The sequence below is a fragment of the Xenopus laevis genome, chromosome 1L (genome assembly GCF_017654675.1).
Source record: "Xenopus laevis strain J_2021 chromosome 1L, Xenopus_laevis_v10.1, whole genome shotgun sequence".
NCBI classification, from domain to species: Eukaryota; Metazoa; Chordata; class Amphibia; order Anura; family Pipidae; genus Xenopus; species Xenopus laevis.
Genome location: NC_054371.1, coordinates 187,521,997 through 187,539,507, shown reverse-complemented (window position 1 = coordinate 187,539,507; position 17,511 = coordinate 187,521,997). Strand labels below are relative to the sequence as shown.

The window sequence follows — 17,511 nt, the reverse complement described above, 5'->3', positions numbered from 1 at the left end:
AGGGGCTGTTCACCTTTGAGTTAACTTTTACTATGATGTAGAGCTTTTAATTTAGAAGCTCTCCAGTTTGCAAATTATCCTAGCAACCATGCACTAATTGTAATAAGAAACTTGAATATGAATAGAAGAAAAAGGTTAATAAACAAAAGCAGCAATAACAATACATTTGTAGCTATACAGAGCATTTGTTATTTATATGGGGTCAGTGACACCCATTTGAAAGCCCATTTGAAAAACAAGGAGAAGACGGCTAATAATTCAACTATAAAACCATAAAAAAATAAAGGTCAACTGAAAAGTTGATTAGAATTAGCCATTCTATAACATACTAAAAGTTAACTCAATAGTGAACCACTCCTTTAAGTAGATATATCTTCCTACCTCTCGTTTGTAAACCCCTAGATTTAAAACACTAGGGGGCAGATTTCTCCAAAAAAAACTTGAATGTCAGGAATTCTGCAAACAACTCCAAATTGATCATAGGACGTCTTCCATTGACTAAAACAGCAATTCAGCAGGTTTTAGGTGGCGAATAGTTGAATTGGAGTTCATAAAGGGCCAGTGTATGATAAATCTCGAAAATCGATTTTGAATTCTTTAAAAAACTCAAATCGAACTTTAATAAATCCCTAGTCAAATTTGACAGTTTTGGCCATAAAAAAAAAACTCAAAAATTCAAATTTTCACTTCGACCCTTGATAAATCTGCCCATAGGTATTGTATCCAACATAGTGCAAGCACAGGGAGAACATACGAATTTTTGGCACCTCGTGCCATGTCTGGAATTGAACCAGCAAGGTGCCACTCTGTTCTGAGTAAACTAATTTACATTTATGTTAAATCCCCTCTCTAGGTGATTCAAAAATAATTTAATGCAAAAAATTGCATGTATTTATAAATAATTTTTTAAAAAAAGTTATTTGTTAGGAAGAAATTTCTACTGATTAACTTTTTCCTCTGAAATAAGACAATACCTTATTCAACTATATATTAACTAAGTTAACATATTCATGTGGATGGAAAAACTTTCCTATACATATGTATTTTTCTTCTAATATTTACGGTTTGGTGGTCCATTGAAAGTTCCTTATACAGAACAGCCCAGTTCCCAATAATTCTGTATAGCTCAAAGATGTTTTACATAGGACTTACCTTAAAGAACCACCTTTGGTCTATAATAACGGCTGCTATTGAATACAAAAGACCTTTTACACCCAGCAAACATCCCTATCTGTAATGTCCCAAGTGCAGAGCGACTGCCGTAGAGGAAATTCTCGGCATTTGTGACCTGCAAGTTTCTCTGGGAAGAGAGAGACAAAATGCCCAGTGTGCCATTACCTTTAAGTTATGCATATATTGAACACAGACGGAACCTTCAATATAGACATGCCCCTGCACACTTCTGTAAATACCTTGCTCACACAAAGCAACTTCATTCCAATTTTGCAGGTAGTAATCTCTACCATTTCATTACAGGCAGAAAAAGAAGGCCAGCTTTCAACCTCTTTGCGACTGTAACAATACTATACATCCTCTACATAAATGTTTCCTCTAATTTTTCAGTATACAGGTATGGGACCTGTTATCCAGAATGCTCAGGACCTGGGGTTTTCTGGAGAAAGAATCCCATGCCTGTACTGACCACCGAGGCAAAGGTTTATGAACTTTGTAGAAACCTGTGAACACATTGTGGTGGGTACAGATTTATACAGGTGCATATAAAATGTACGCTCCAAGATTTTACACGTGTGCCATAAATTGTATGCATACTACAAAGCCCACAGCTTAGAAGGACCTCACCACCATAGTGGTGTTCAAGGGCCTGAAGTGTGCTACATTTGTAAATAAAATAAATTGTCATCAGCCACCATGAAAGGGGAGGGCTGTGCCCCAAGACAAAGCATGATAAATGCAGCACTTGCAACCCCCCAACAAAAACACTGCATTCCAAAATACATTGGCTTATAACATTCTTTTTTTGCCTAGGAAGCAAGTCTGCAAGAAGGTAAACAAAAATCCAGCAGATTAAAAGAAAGGACATTGAATACGAAACACCTGAAGGGAAACATGAAGCAAAGAACATTTGACAAGACGTTATTAACTGCTCTCTTACAAGCACCATATTAAGCCTCAAACTATTATTATAAGAGTTAGGCTTTCAGCTGGATTCAAAAGAGGGATTGGCTGTACTGAAAGATGAATAAAAGATACTGGTAACTGGTAAATTATTTTAAGAAGACATGGCCTATATGGATTAACTAGGTTTACTGATGAGCCAGTTACTGAAGACAAGGAACACGGGAACAAGAACTGAACGTGGGCCCCTGTGAAACTTAACAGCAATGGGCTATACCATTAATAACCACAGCACAGTCTGATGCTTCTATACTTGAAGATCCCTCTTTCCAATCCAAAACATTTTAGCTATCATAAACCTATATTCTGCAACGCTTTCCATTGATTATAAATCATTTGGTTCAGGCCCTGCCCCAGAGGAGCTTACAAACTAAAATTCCTATCTCACAGACACTATGATCAGTTTTTTCAGGAGTCAATTAACCTTCTCAAATGTTTTGGATTGTGAGAGGAAACTAGAGTACCCATAGGGAACCCAAACAAGCAAAACCTGTAACCAAACCTAGGCACAAGCACTGCAAAGCATCAGTGCTAACCACTGCAGCATCATTCAGTCCTTAAACGAGAAGGAAAGTAATTTTCCACTTTGGGTTTCCAAATGTTAGGTAACCCCAAGTGATTGTATTTACTTACCTGACACTCCCGGCCGGTGCTCCTATTAGCAGAAAACTGCTCCGGCCCAGGGTTCTTCCAGCAGGCACCATGGAGCGATTGTCTTCCTGCTTCCTCACGGCTGCACATGCTCAGTAGAGCGAAAATCCAAACTTTAACGAAAAAGCCGCTTATTTCATTCTACTGTGCATGCGTCTGCCCCTCGGAAATTTGAAGAGAGACAAAGCAGGAAGAGGATCGCTCTGTGGTGCTCACTGGAATAAGTAAATACAATCACCTGGGGGTGCCTAACATTTGGCACCCCCAAGTGGAAAATTACTTTCCTTCTCCTTTAAAGGGACACTGTCATGGAAAAAAAATTTTTTTCAAAATTAATCAGTTAATAGTGCTGCTCCAGCAGAATTCTGCACTGAAATCCATTTCTCAAAAGAGCAAACAGATTTTTTTATATTCAATTTTGAAATCTGACATGGGGCTAGACATATTGTCAATTTCCTAGCTGCCCCAAGTCATGTGACTTGTGCTCTGATAAACTTCAATCACTCTTTACTGCTGTACTGCAATTTGGAGTGATATCACCCCCCCTTTCCCCCCCCCAGCAGCCAAACAAAAGAACAATGGGAAGGTGCAGGCACAAGTCACACGACCAGGGGCAGCTGGGAAATTGACAAAATGTCTATCCCCATGTCGAAATTGGATATAAAAAAATCTGTTTGCTCTTTTGAGAAATGGATTTCAGTGCAGAATTCTGCTGGAGTAGCACTAATAACTGATGCATTTTGAAAAAAACATGTTTTCCGATGACAGGATCCCTTTAAACAAGACATATAGCATATGTGAAACCCTCCCCCAATATTGTAGGTAATAATGAATAATAGATGGTGCTGGTTTTCTTTGGGCTTAAAATAAATCTTTAAAAATGGCTCCTTTATTTGAGCTCCCTAAAGATCTGCTTAAGTCCCTCTCCATGTTTCAAATGAGCGGTGGGAGTGTTCAAACGGTCCCTGTCAGAAGCACAGTAGAAGTTAGATAGCCAATCCCAGTCCTGCAGTCACACAAGCAAAGACAGGTGTCTGTTCCCTATCAGGTCAGCCTAGATACTGATTGGTTCCTATGCTACAGTGCAGTGTGCAAAGAGCTACCAGCTCCCCTACACAGCCTGGGAAAAGAGACAGCAGGAAGTGGAACAAATGGGTGGGACTAGAAGAGTTTTTGCAGAAATTTTCAGTGAAGCACACCAAAACAAGTTTTTTTAAGCACATTCCTTCTATATTTAAGAGTATAATGCACTGTCAAATTCTTGTTTTTCACACAATATGTCTATTTTAAAGAGGTGGTTCGCCTTTAAGTTAACTTTGATCATGTTATAGACTGTTCCATACGTTGCAATTGGTTTTCATTATTTATTTTTTTATAGTTTTTTAATTGATTGCCTTCCTCATTTGCCTCTTCCAAGCTTTCATATGGGGGGTCATATCTATTGCTCTGTGAGGCTACAATTTTATTGTTACTTTCATTTTCCTCTACTATTCATATTTCAGTCTCTCCTTCAAACCACTGCCTGGTTGATATGGTAAATAAGATCCTAGAAAACAGATAGCTGCTGAAATGCCAAACTAGAGAACTGCTGAATAAAAAAAGGAATAATTAAAAAAACATAAAAAATCAAGACTAAATGAAAAGTTGCTTGGAATAGAACATTCTATAAAATACTTTATACGTTAATTTAAAGGTGAACTATCCCTTTACAGTGGCCAATAAAAGTTGCAGATTAGGTCGTTCCATAGCTTATTATTATTATCATGAATTTATCTACCGCCAACATATTGCGTAGCAGCTTATTAGCCGGTCTATGTTGTGAACCTCCAATGGCCCAGCCTGACCCCTATTGGGCCAAAAATCAGGCATATATTGATCAGGCTGGTTTAAAAATCCTGCCAGGGCAAGAATGCATTAATTCTTTCACATAGTTCTTGCCACTTCGGCCTTCATTGTGATCCAATTGTTTGGCCTAATCAGCCTATCACCCTCCTCAATTTTATGACAAGCTGTAGAGAGGGCCTTGCATTACACCAGTCTGCTCTGGCCTTCAGGCAATTGTCTTTAGCCTTGGGCAATCTAGATAGCCATACAATAGGCTATACAAGCTGCCCACAACAGGAACCAACAAGTAAAGGTGGCCATAGACACACAGATCCGATCGTACGAATCCTCGATTCGTACGATTTTCGGATCGTGTGTGGCGTGTGCCGACATCTTTCGCCCGGCGGAGATCGGTCGTTTGGTCAATCGGTCAGGTTTGATTTTGACCCGACCGATCCCGCCGGAGCTCATGGCACATCGTAATCTGATCGTTCGGCCATACGGCCGAACAATCAGATTACCCCCGATATAGCCATGCCTGTTAATGGCATATCGGGGAAAGATCCGCTCGTTTGGCAACATCGCCAAACGAGCGGATCTTTGCATCTATGGCCACCTTGAGAAATCCAAAAATTTTTATAAGGAAAAGTAACGGCAGCAACAACATGACAGTGTCACATCTTTTATTCTTTATTCACAAACTTTATATGTTTTACAATGAATAAAGAGAAAGAATCATATGTAACATAATAGAGACGTCGAAACGTCGCTTAGCTTGAGGCACGAATAAAGCTACAATTTTTTCACCATAATCGGTGTGCTGATGAAATAATTTCTTATAACAGAGACCAATGAGATGTAAAATATTCACACTATGTATCTGACCTCTTTTCTTAAAAATTCTGACTGCTGCCAATGAGTCATCCCAAGGACTGATGTCCTGGGGTGGCATTCTGTTTTGCCAAATTCACAGCATTTTCTGAGCTACAGCAGCTGAATATACAGTCTTTACCGAGTCCAAAGTTGAGTTGCTGCTCCTTATACCTTTTGGAAATAACCTAACTTCCTACAAAATCTGATCCCCACAGCTGTAATGATAAATTTTGATGGTGTCAGTGAATTTTAAGGTGGCCATAGACACACAGATCCTATCGTACGAATCGAGGATTTTAGGGGAGGGGAGGGAAATCCCATGACTTTTTGTCACAAAACAAGGAAGTAAAATATGTTTTCCCCTTCCCCCTTGCATATGCAAATTAGGGTTCAGATCAGACTAATTTTTCATGAAGGATTAAGGGGTTTGGCAGTATCCAAAATAGTGGATTCGGTGCATCCCTAGTGTATTTCAATGAGAAGAACAAATGGTACAAAAACCGTTAGATTGAGTTTCAGCATGCAGCATTCCCTTCAGACAGGCATGTTTTGTGTCAGATGGCAAATCTTTCATGTAATTTATACATCAGATTTGTCTCATTATATTTTGACCCATGCGACTACATATAATCAAAGGATGTGTTCTGTCGATCCAACATGGTTTTACAAAATATCCCGTGTAGTTTAGTTCTTAACTCTACATTATGTCATTCCAGAACAGGCACTGCTTTCCAACTGTCCCTCTCTACTCCAGGTTTCCCAATGAACCGTACTGTTTTTGTTTGTTTTTTTCCAGAAGTGGAAAAGTGAAAAAAATAGTTCAAAAAACATAATTATTAAAAATAAATAAAAAGGTACAGTATTTGCAGCCAGCAGAGTTTTGGGAACAGTGTCCAACTCACAGTAGTTAAAGGACTGTGTGTGGCACTGAACACAGAAATCTTTTTATTAAAGCTAAAATGAAAAAGTTATACATAAACAAGCATATGTTTCAAATAAACCATTTACCCCTCAGCCTTCTCTAACAGAAATGCCTGGAATGCTCTCTCCCAGCTTGGCCTTTCCCTGATAATGGAAAATGATGAAATAGATGCACATGGCACATGCATACCAAGTGCTTTACAGTTGTCTGACAATTATCTGTACCTCATCCCTCACCTACAATATCACAGTCGGGTGACCCTCCAGCTGCTGTTGGAATTACAACTCCCAGTGACACCAGGACAGTTATAGACTTACTGCTGTAGTTTGAAAGTTGCAGTAAAAGTGGAGCGCAAGTACAGTATGTATTACAGCATTTGCACCATAAGGCAAACAAACAAAACAAAAAGTTGCCTGAGGCATCCAGTACCAAATGTATATACAATGTAACATATTTATACTGCTTTCTAGCCAATACTACTGGCCAAAGGTTCATTTGACATCCCCTGGAACCCATTCCTGCACTATAGGCTGGAGAATATTCATGTAAAACCTGACACTCCTGTCACAGAGTAATTGAAATCTATTTGGTAAAAGGGGGAGGCTGCACTGGGAGCAATATAGAGTTGCAAAGAAAGCACATACTGTACTTCTCTGGGCTAATGCTGCTTTTTCTTCCTAGCATGACAAATCACAAACACTAGGATTCCAGTTAGGGGTGATGTTATATCAAAACAATAATAGGTACAGGTATGAGATACTTTATCCGGAAACCCATTATCCAGAATGTTCCAAATTACGGAATGGCCATATGTTCCATTTTAAGCAAACAATTCCCATTTTTAAAATGAATTTCCTTTTTCTCTGTAATAATAAAACAGTAGCTTGTACTTGATCCCAACTAAGATATAATTAATCTTTATTGGAAGCAACTTCAGCCTATTGGGTATGTCTAATCCTTACATGATTTTCTAGTAGACTTTATGTATGAAAGATCCCTTATCCAGAAAACCCCAAGTCCTGAGCATTCTGGATAACAGGTCCCATACCTGTACCATTTTATCAGGGCCGGGCTGGGGGGCCCGGGGCCCACGGGCACCGCTGTCCAGGGCCCCCCTCTGGCCTCCCAGTGCGCCCCTACTATGAGGCGGCGCCAAATTTTTTTTTGGGATCCCAATATGGGGAAAGGGGGTCTGGTCCAAATTTGGCAGTTTGAGAATGATTCTCTAATAGAAGCCCAAGCCTCTGAACATGGTGCAGTGCCTAAACACCCCTTTGGGGCTCATTTATCAACACTGGGAAAATTTGCCCTTGGGCAGTTACATATAGCAACCAATCAGCTGCAAGTATTACAATGAATGCAGCAATTTGATTGGTTGCAATGGGTTACTGCCCACGGGCAAATTTTGCCCAGTGTTGATAAATGAAGGACTCCCTTAGGTGTGACTGCATGACTTACAAAACTTGTGCGCGTTACCACTATGCAGCAAATGTACCGATACACAATTTCCACAATGCTCTGCACCCCTTTATTTATAAGGCCCACCCCTAGGGAATTACATAGGCACTAGTGTAAAATATAAAGATTTACGGAGCACTTCCACGTAAAGGCACAGTGCCAAGGGCTGGGTGATTTTATACAGGTCATGGAACTTTGATGTAGCTTTTTTTTACAGAAGGGGTAGGATATATTTTACAATAGAGAAGTGAGTCATGTGACCTCACTAAGCAGCATTAATAAGGATATATTTTGCAGGCGGTTCCTTGTTACATTATACACATATATACACATATATACACATATATACACATATATATACAGCAGGCCAGCAAGATGCCAGTGTGCAGTGAGTGTGTGCCCATGATGCACATACACAATAGCATTAGCACGGCGCAGTCTGATAGCGCAAGTTTGTAGGATTGGGAAGTGTCCAGGGGTCCTTGGAACTCGCTTGCCCCATACTTACCGTAGACAGCAGTTCAATCACGTCCTGCTGTAAAGTTCAGCTCCCCCTATGTCAGCATGGAGGCTGTGCGTGCTCTTACCTGCTAATGTACCCGTCCCCGTCCCCGTCGCACGTCTGAAACAAGCGCCTCATTCTCTCCTCCTCTCCAGTACTGGAAGTGTCGCTGCTACCGCTGCAACTCGTGCTCCCGTTCACTTCCACAGCTGCCGCCATGGTGCACGGCCGAGCGGACAAGTTAGTGCCCACTGCTGGAGCAGCCCGGAGCCAGCAATCGCCCCCACAGATCTCCGCTCATGGACTGTCCCCTCCCCTCCGCTGCTTCTCGCTCCCAACCTCCTCCTCCTCTGTGCACCCCCCGCTCCCCCACTGAGATAGTTCACTCCGGCACATCTGACTAAAGTCCTGTGGGGAGAGCGTTCCTGTGCCGAATCTGCTGAGGGGCGTTGGGAAGAGGGTAAGCATAAAGCATCTCTATGCAGAGCAACAACTGTGTGTAGTGCAGGCTGGGACGCTGGGGTATAGAAAGAGGGGCCCTACATATAGAGGGGAGGGGACCCCACTGAGCAGCAGCAGGTGAGTATCTGTTAAAGGCTTTCTCTCACCACAGGTGCCGCTGACCAGGGCTCTAAATAAAAGACCCAAATTCTGGACCTCCCCCAGAAGAGTTGCAGGTGACCCAGGACACTCACAGAAACACAGAACATCCACAATTTTCTTCGGATTGTTTGCAGATCACTGGTCATCTTGCCTTCCCCCCTGTGGTCCCAGGTTCTGCGCCTTCTCCAGTTATGTCACTGGTACAAGAGAACAGCCTGCGCTGTACTTGGGAAACAATAGTCACCCTAATCTAGTTTGTGACCCGGACACCAGTGACTTGATGTGGAAACTAAAGTGTTTTTCTAAATAAAGCCCCAAACGTGCCCCAGCTCACTTGTTATGCCTGTGACCAGTGCCGGACTGGGATACTGGGGGCCCACACAAAAACTTTAGACCACCGGTCCACTCTCAGTACTATTATTTTTCCTCTCCTCACTCAACCTCTATTCTTCTAGACTCTTTTCTTTACATACCATAATCTATTATTCCATCTATTTAGCCTCTTTGTTCTCATAGAAGTAGGAAATGACCATGAAATAGGCCAAATGTTTAGCAGCATAAGGGTCAATGACACCTGGGCCCACCGGGAGTTTTCCTGGTATCCTGGGGGCCAGTCCGACACTGCCTGTGACATAGTTCATTTTGCAAGTCCCCTGATCCTACATCAAGTGGCACCTAATTTTTAGGTAATAGGTGTCCTTTAAGCCTATTAGGGCAACAGCATATGCAGGGCCAGATTTACTCATTAGGCATCCCTAGCCCCAGGACCAGTCATATCAAATGTGGGGCCAACTGAGACCATATTGGCAGGGCCCCCAGAAGTGTTGCTGACTACTGACAAACCAAGTATATAGGAAAATAGGGGTATGCAATACCAAGATATAAAGGAAATAGGGGCACACAGGGAAAGAGAGAGAGGGAGAAAACAGGGGCACATGGTGCACAATAGATTGAGAGCAAATAGGACCCAAAGGAACAGGAACGAGAGAGCAAATAGGGGCAAACACGGACAGGAGAGAAAATGAGCAAATAGGGGCACAAAGTGAGAGGAGAGAAAAGGAGAAAATAGGCGCACAGAGGGCAAGATTGAGAGAGGGGGGGTGGACTGGACCTGTGGTTAGGGGACGAGCTGGACCTACGAAGTTGGGGGCGGGCAGGGCAGTGTTATGTTCTGGGGGAATTCTTGTCCATGCTCCCCCCTGGTGAAGGCCCCCAGAGGAGCGGGCCCTATTGGGTCCAATTGGTCCAATAGGCCTAAGGCCGGCCCTGCCTAGGCCCACCGCTGCTTGTTGCCCCCACCACCCTCCCCTTGTGGACACGTGGATATGCACAAATTTCCTTCTTCAGGTCCAGAACACTGACAATTGGTGCTGGGGAAATTAAAAAAAACTATCAAATCTCCTGCATTTCCCCAGTGTTTCAAAACCAATGTGGATTCAGCTGAGTGGTATGCCACCCCTAAAATCCTGCCGCCCCGGGCCCAGGCCTTTGTAGCCTTCCCACAAATCTGGGCCTGGGCATTTGAGATGTTTTGCCACCTGCTTGGAATTGCCTTTTGGTCGGCAACAAAAAAGCATGAAATATATTTGCATTACAGTCAGTTTTCTTATAAAAACAGTACACATTTTTTTAATTAAAGTATATTGGAGATAGGTTTCTTTTTCATTAAAGAAAGTAAAAATTGGATTTTATTTGTTTGCCTTTATATGCCCTTTAAATGCAAGGGTATTTTTGGCCATTTTGATGATACCCCACAGGTAATTTTGCACTAAAGATAAAACTCCTCTACCACTACGTCGTTAAAGGATGAGAAAAGCCTATTTCACTGTTGGGTGCCAATATGTTAGGCACCTCCAGTGAATCGAATTCAACTAAGTTTTTTTCCCTGGGCTGGTAGGGTCCTGGTGCGCACCACTGGGCCAGGCACAACAGTGGGAGACAAATTACAAAGGAATGCAATAGGTCGGGGGCAGTGCAGCAGAGCCGTGCAGGGTGGCAGACCTTTGGGGTGATGTTTTCCTGTGGCCATGATACCCATCTTTTTTAGCTATCCCTCAGGTAAGGGAAAGTCATAGAGCACATCGCATTCATTTTGTAAAAGGAGTGCTGGCCCAGGGAAAAACGTAGTGATCTAGTGAATTTGGCCTTTCTTGTTCTTTAATCTAGGCATACATATATAGCTCTGCTTACTTGTGAGGTTGACAAACCAGTAGATCTTGACCTGATGTGTCTAGTCAGTTGGCCTCCAAGCAAACAAATGAACCATCGTGGTCATCTATTATTCCCTGGGGTGCTAGTGCTAAAGCAGTAAAGACCAAATGGGTAAAGTTCTGACTTCAGTGTCAGACTGGTCCATTGGGATGCAGGTAAAAATTCCAAGGGTTGCTAAAAGACTAAAAAGTAAAAGAAAGAAGCTTAAATACAAAATCGGAAGAACAGCTGCCATTTGTATGTAAAAGCAGGGTCCTACAGCGCTGTAGGTATAGCAAGTTCCTGTAGATGCTCCATAACTTCAGCATCTGAATGATGCGTAAGTTGGCGATGAGATGGGGGAATGCTACATCCCTTTTAAAATAAGGATGCACCAAATCCAGGATTCAGTGTTTTTTAGCAGGATACAGTTGAATCCTTGTGCCTGGCTTAACTGAATCCACAATCCTTTAGGTTCTCTTCACCCTTCCTGGGCCTAATTTGCATATGGAAATTAAGTTTCTGATTCAGTTCAGTATTTGGATGAATCTTTCACAAAGGTTTGGGATTCATCCGAATACCAAAATAGTGGATTTGGTGCATCCCTATCTTTAATACAGTGTTAGCAACTCAGGGGAGTCACTCATTGTGAAGCATAGTAAAAAAGCAAAACCATTATGGCATCTTGCATTTCTTTTTTGCACCCTGTCCTGTAGTTTGTAAATTACCCCTCCAGTGTGCTGGCATAGTGTGCAAAGGGTACCCTGAACCCTGCATGGTCAAAGGTCTAAAGTACAGGGTTTCCATAGCACTTTGCACATTAGTTAGAATAAATATGTTCCAAGGCACACTGCATACTAGGTGCTACAACATTGACACTAAATTCTACTGTCATACTGCCAAAACAATGCCCGGTACTTTGCATAGTAAACAAGTTCCAGCGTATTTAGAAATAAAGAAAATAGCTTTATGTTTTAACAAAAACGTGAATTCTCTCTTATTTTGATATATTTAAAAAAAAAATGTAAGATATTTAATTTGTGTTGTTCTATGAGTAGGACCTTATACCATAGCAGGAAGACTAAACTATGGGTATAATGCATTAGAGGCCATAAATTCTGGAGAGCACTATAACTATCTTGCTAAAGGGCACAGAATATTACACTGCCTTACATTCTTACACTGTCTAGAAGATATTAATGGAAATAATTCAAGCTATGCTGTTTTCAGAACATGTACGATTTAGCTAATGTATTTCTTAAATCAGTGTGTTCCGAAAAAAAGTACTTAGCAAAAGGTTAATCTCTTACTTTGTTTTTGTGCTTGATAAATTTAGGTTAAGGAACTCTTTCCTGAAAGAGCATCTAGTGCAAGTGAGAGACTGCCAAATATTCTTGGCACGGGTACAATTAAATTATACAGGCCTTGAAGTATTGAATTAGGTCATAAAAGGGGCAAAAGCTTCATAGTAACATAATGGGCAATTATCTTTTCCCTTGGCTACTAACACAGGGAAAATAATTAATCACTGAGATAGAAACATGCATAAGCAAGGAACTATAAATACACTCTGGAAGGCACGTTTCTGCTATACGTCACATTTCTGTACTAACCTTGCTGTAAAACACAGCAGCCATGTATTGAAACAGCAAATACACATGTATAATCAAACACCTTATGAAACCAATGAAGCAAAGAACAATGGACGTCACTTTTGCTTTCACTTTTCACTGCCCCTCATTACCCCTTACTGACTGCCATGCATGCTTGCAGTGCTAAAGCTGGGCTGATGGTATTTCTGGTATATTTGCAACCTCTGCTCCCCCAGTTATTCCACCACTGGTCAACACATTGCTTAAAAATATGGGCCCAAAGTTCATTGCATAAGTGGGCATACTTTTGGCCAGATATCGATCAGGGAAGCCCGTCGGAGGGCCTCACACACCGGCCGATAAGCTGCCAACTCTGTCTGTCGGTAGCTTTTATCGGCAGTGTATGGGGGCCTTAGGAGTTAGAAAGTGATGTCAAAAGTATATCTTCTTCATGCAGTGTCCGTTACTTTAATTAAGTTCAACAGGAGGTCATAGTATCATCTAGAATGTCATGTAATTTTAACAAAACTTTATCCTAAATTTGCTCACTTGACAATGTGCTGTCAAATACAGCTTTTTGAATTGTTTACTGTCACTCTTGAAGTGCAAGCAAGATCAATTAAATTAACCATTTTTTCTCTTCCCATAATATGATCACAAAAGAAAACACTTCCTAATTCAGGTTAGTAAAAGGTTGATAAACTTTTTAAGTTATATTGTATCTCTCCAGTGGCAAAACTACCAGGGGTGCAAAGGGTACGGCTGTACCAGGGTCCGTGGCCTCTGCACCCCCTATGGAGGGGGAAGTAGATTTCAAAAAAAAGTTTTTACTGTGAGGTGTGAGCAAGTTTACTGCAAGGTCGGGTATGTGATGTCAGCAGCAGGTGTGGGAGTGGGAATGAGTTGCTTTTTAAAAGTAAGTAGGCATTTGTTCTCTACTTAAAGAAATGTATGCGCTGACAGGTTAAGTTATAAAGGAGGTGGGGGTGGCAGCAACTCTTTTGACCAGTTCCTCTCACTCTCATTATGAAATCTACATTATACACCTCGGGCCTTGGCTAAACTTTAAGGTAGTGATAGCTGCCTGTGCTGTACCTCAGCAATTGCTCATCTGCTCAGAATTTCTGCTAATAATTAAAAGCTGCCATCAATGTTGGAATGGGAACTGTTTTTTAACCTATGGTTTTTCATATTTAGTTAGGGCCCCATAGTTCAATCTTCTGTGATGGACCCCTGGTGCCCCAGCTGACACCACGTACTTTCAGTGGTTAATGTGCTAAAAATACATTTCCCATAATACAGGCATGCATGAGGTTAATTAAGCTCTCATCTATTTCTGTAATAACATGCCTTAATCTAGTACTTGTATTGTAATACTACTACATTTATTATTGTTTACCCTTTAATTGTAAAGCAGGCAGCAGCAAAAATCAAGAAAGTGTTGACATTACAGTGGCAGAGAGTAAAGAGCAATATGTAATTAGACAGTTAATCTAAACCACTGCCATGGTTATAATGTTTACATGTGCATGACATGCCATATAATTGGGCAATTTGTGCAAGAGCCACTGATATTTGGGGGCAGTGTGCACTGTATGCGCACAAAATAGCAAAATCATGGAAACTGATAACCACTTAATAAATACATGTTAGTTGGTAATTAAGAAAGTTGTTTAGTGAAGTCATTCATTAAGTCTTACAGCACTAAGCTCTTTATAACAAATAAAACACCCCCACTGTATTCTATGTTTCCATTATATTATATTTTTAAATTCAGTCCTATGATATTAGGTCAGTAATGGTTGTGGTCCAGACCGCGACTGGCGTACGGGGGGGCCAGTTGTAATTTCGGCACCAGGGCCCTTGGTTATCTAGTTACGCCACTGTATCTCTCTTTCTCTCCCTCCTGCCACACTAAACATGCAATGTAATTATCCTACCGCACACCTGTAGTTCACCAATCCTGCAAGCTGGTGGTGCGATCCTTCCGTTGACCCGGCCGGGTCCCTTAGCAACCAATGTGTAAAAGAAAGGATCCGCACACACACCGATTAGTGCAGTCGGGGATTATCCCCTTTTATTCAGCCACCAAACAGTTTGGTGGCTGAATAAAAGGGGATAATCCCCGACTGCACTAATCGGTGTGTGTGCGGATCCGTTTCTTTTACACATTGGACACTAAACATGCAGCCATCATGCCAAGCTAGGGTGGGGGTAGAGAGGTGCAGATGTAAACACAGACCCTACAGAGTGATCTATCTTGTATTTCCAGGCAAACCTCCATAGATGCCACTGAGTTTGTGAAGCCAATTCCAATTAAAGCTGCATGATGTGAGAACAAGTTACTGGAACAAGATCACACAACCAGCAAATTTCTCAGTCTGCGTCTTTAACACCCTGAATCTGACTGTTGTTGCTGGCTATTGTCTTGTCATCAAATGTTATTCCAGCCATTCCTTCAGCCCCCGCTCATCCCTGCTTGCCAGTTGCATACCAAAAACAAATTACTGTATTACTGTAGAAAAAAGAAATGTAGGCTGCCCACCTTGGGGGACCCAAAGAAGTAACTGGAGAGGAGTGTGTATGATAGCTAGTCTTATTTTTTTAGCATCATAGCCTTTATTGATCCAGCAACATAAGGTACAGATATAACAGTAATCAGTACGTGCATTGCAGTGGCTGAAGAATGCTGTACAATTATCTGCTGAGTTAACATTGAAAAAAGATATTGGTGGACAGTATACATTGTAAATTAGATTACAGAAGTGCTGTAGACACTGCAAGTAAAAAGAAGAGATAAAAGATATAACCAACCCCCACTTCCACCCCCTCTTTTTTTTTCCTTTCTTTCTTCTTCACCCCCCCCTTTTTTTTTGTTTTTATTTTTGACTATCTTCCTTTTCTTGATTTCTCATTAGTACATGTGGAATTGATGATCTAGATTGGGTATTGTTACTATGTTATCATATTGCAATTTCGTACGCTGTGCGTTCTGCTGGACTGCCTTTATCTTGATTGTCTACTATGTCTTTGGCACTGTGATAACTGTACTGTTAAAATCTGTTAATAAAAACTTAAAAAAAAAAAAAAAAAAAAGATATAATCAAACTACATACGGGTTTGTTCTTCCTGTCCCTTTACTCCTTGGCATTATGGGAGTTATTCTGTGATGATTTTAGGGGGGGGCAGTGTTTGTCAGGCTGAATGGTTATTTACTCTAAAAAATGTTTATGGAACCCCAGCCTGAAAACCAGTTAAGGTGAGATTTTGGACAAGTACCAGGAACAACCTTTGCCTAGAACATTGAAGTATGCCTGTATAAAAAACACTGAATTTCTCATTCTCCTATAAAGCTGAAGTTCTTATTTGCTGTTTTTGTATGCTATAAAACTGATACAGTTATGGGATCTGTTATCCAGAAACCCATTATCCAGAAAGCTCCGAATTACGGAAAGGCCGACTTCCATAGATTCCATTTTATCCAAATTTTTAAAAATTATTTCCTTTTACTCTGTAATAATCAAACAGTACTTTGTACTTGATCTAAGATATAATGAATCCTTATTGTAGGCAAAACAATTATAACCCTAATTAGTTACTGTCTCTTTAAATAGCAAATTACCTTTGGCAATCCAGGGGCCCTGAATCCCTTTTGCGTATTAAAAGTACCGGGAACTGGGAATTACAGCACAGTGCCTCCACATAGGGAACACACCTCAGGGGGATTCCAATAGGAATAATAAAACACACAGTTTGCAAATGAAACAAATATAAACGTTATATAAACTGCAGTAAAACTTGGCCAAACTAATACACCATGCACTCCTACACTGGGGACACGTGGGACACTACCTAAATCATTATTAGGTACTTTTAACTGTTGCTCCAACACAGTCCTTTTTAATATCAAAGTCCCAATCCTCTGGAAGGGGTTAATAACCACACAGTTCAAATGTCCCTTCCCCAGAGCTCTTATTCCCCAGGTAGCGCTACCATTTCCCAAAAGTACCTTTCCCTTTGGAATTTAGCAGCAGCTTCCACGTAGCAGGAAAACACCCAACACTTTGGGGCCCCACGCTTGTATCCGTGCCAGTATTCTCCTTTGGGTGGCTCACTCACCAGGATACTCTCAAAGGAAATCACACTGGAGATTACAGGCAGCTTTGCAGCACGATCAATCTCACCAGTGGCACCTTTCTCCTTTTGAGTCTCTAGCAGCTTGGCAGGGAAGAGGCTGGGCTCGATCTGTACCTCCACAGATTCCACAGATTTAACAGCTTCTCTGTACTTGACAGTCTTACAGCTACTCGTGCTGGCTCTGTTCAGCTCACTGGGAGACCCCTACATTTCGGTCCAAAGTCAGGCACACCCTCTCTCCCAAGGATGCACTGGGATGCCCAGCCAATCGGATCGCTTTCCAGCCTGTAACTGGGCTGAATGATGTCACAGGCAGAAAAACAGGGGAAGGATTCCTCTTGTCCCCTACACAATGTAGGTTTATTTAATGTAACACCCTCTTGGCTACCCTCCCTGGTGCCAAGGTTGTACATTCTTACCAACTTCCAATGCAGATCCTGAGTCCCCTTTACAAGGTGAAAGGGTACTGGGAATTTCCTCTCATGACAGTGCCTCCACCTAATGGGATCCAGGAATACACCTGCGGGTGGCCCCATTAGGAAAACAGTAATATACCCACACTGCAGTAAACAATATCAACTTTATAATAAAGATTTGAAGGCAAAGTAAGCATTGCAGTTTAA

General features: G+C 41.5%; 1 protein-coding gene across 1 annotated transcript in view; it reads right to left on the bottom strand.

Moving 5' to 3' along the window:
• The window catches only part of LOC108717348 (colorectal mutant cancer protein), a 210,800-nt gene extending 202,104 nt beyond the window's left edge, over window positions 1-8,696 (bottom strand). The window contains exon 1 of the mRNA XM_018264340.2: window positions 8,452-8,696. Coding sequence (XP_018119829.1) covers window positions 8,452-8,585 — 134 coding nt within the window. The 5' untranslated portion in view covers window positions 8,586-8,696. The remainder of the gene's footprint in view (window positions 1-8,451) is intronic.
• Between the last annotated feature and the right edge of the window lie 8,815 nt (window positions 8,697-17,511).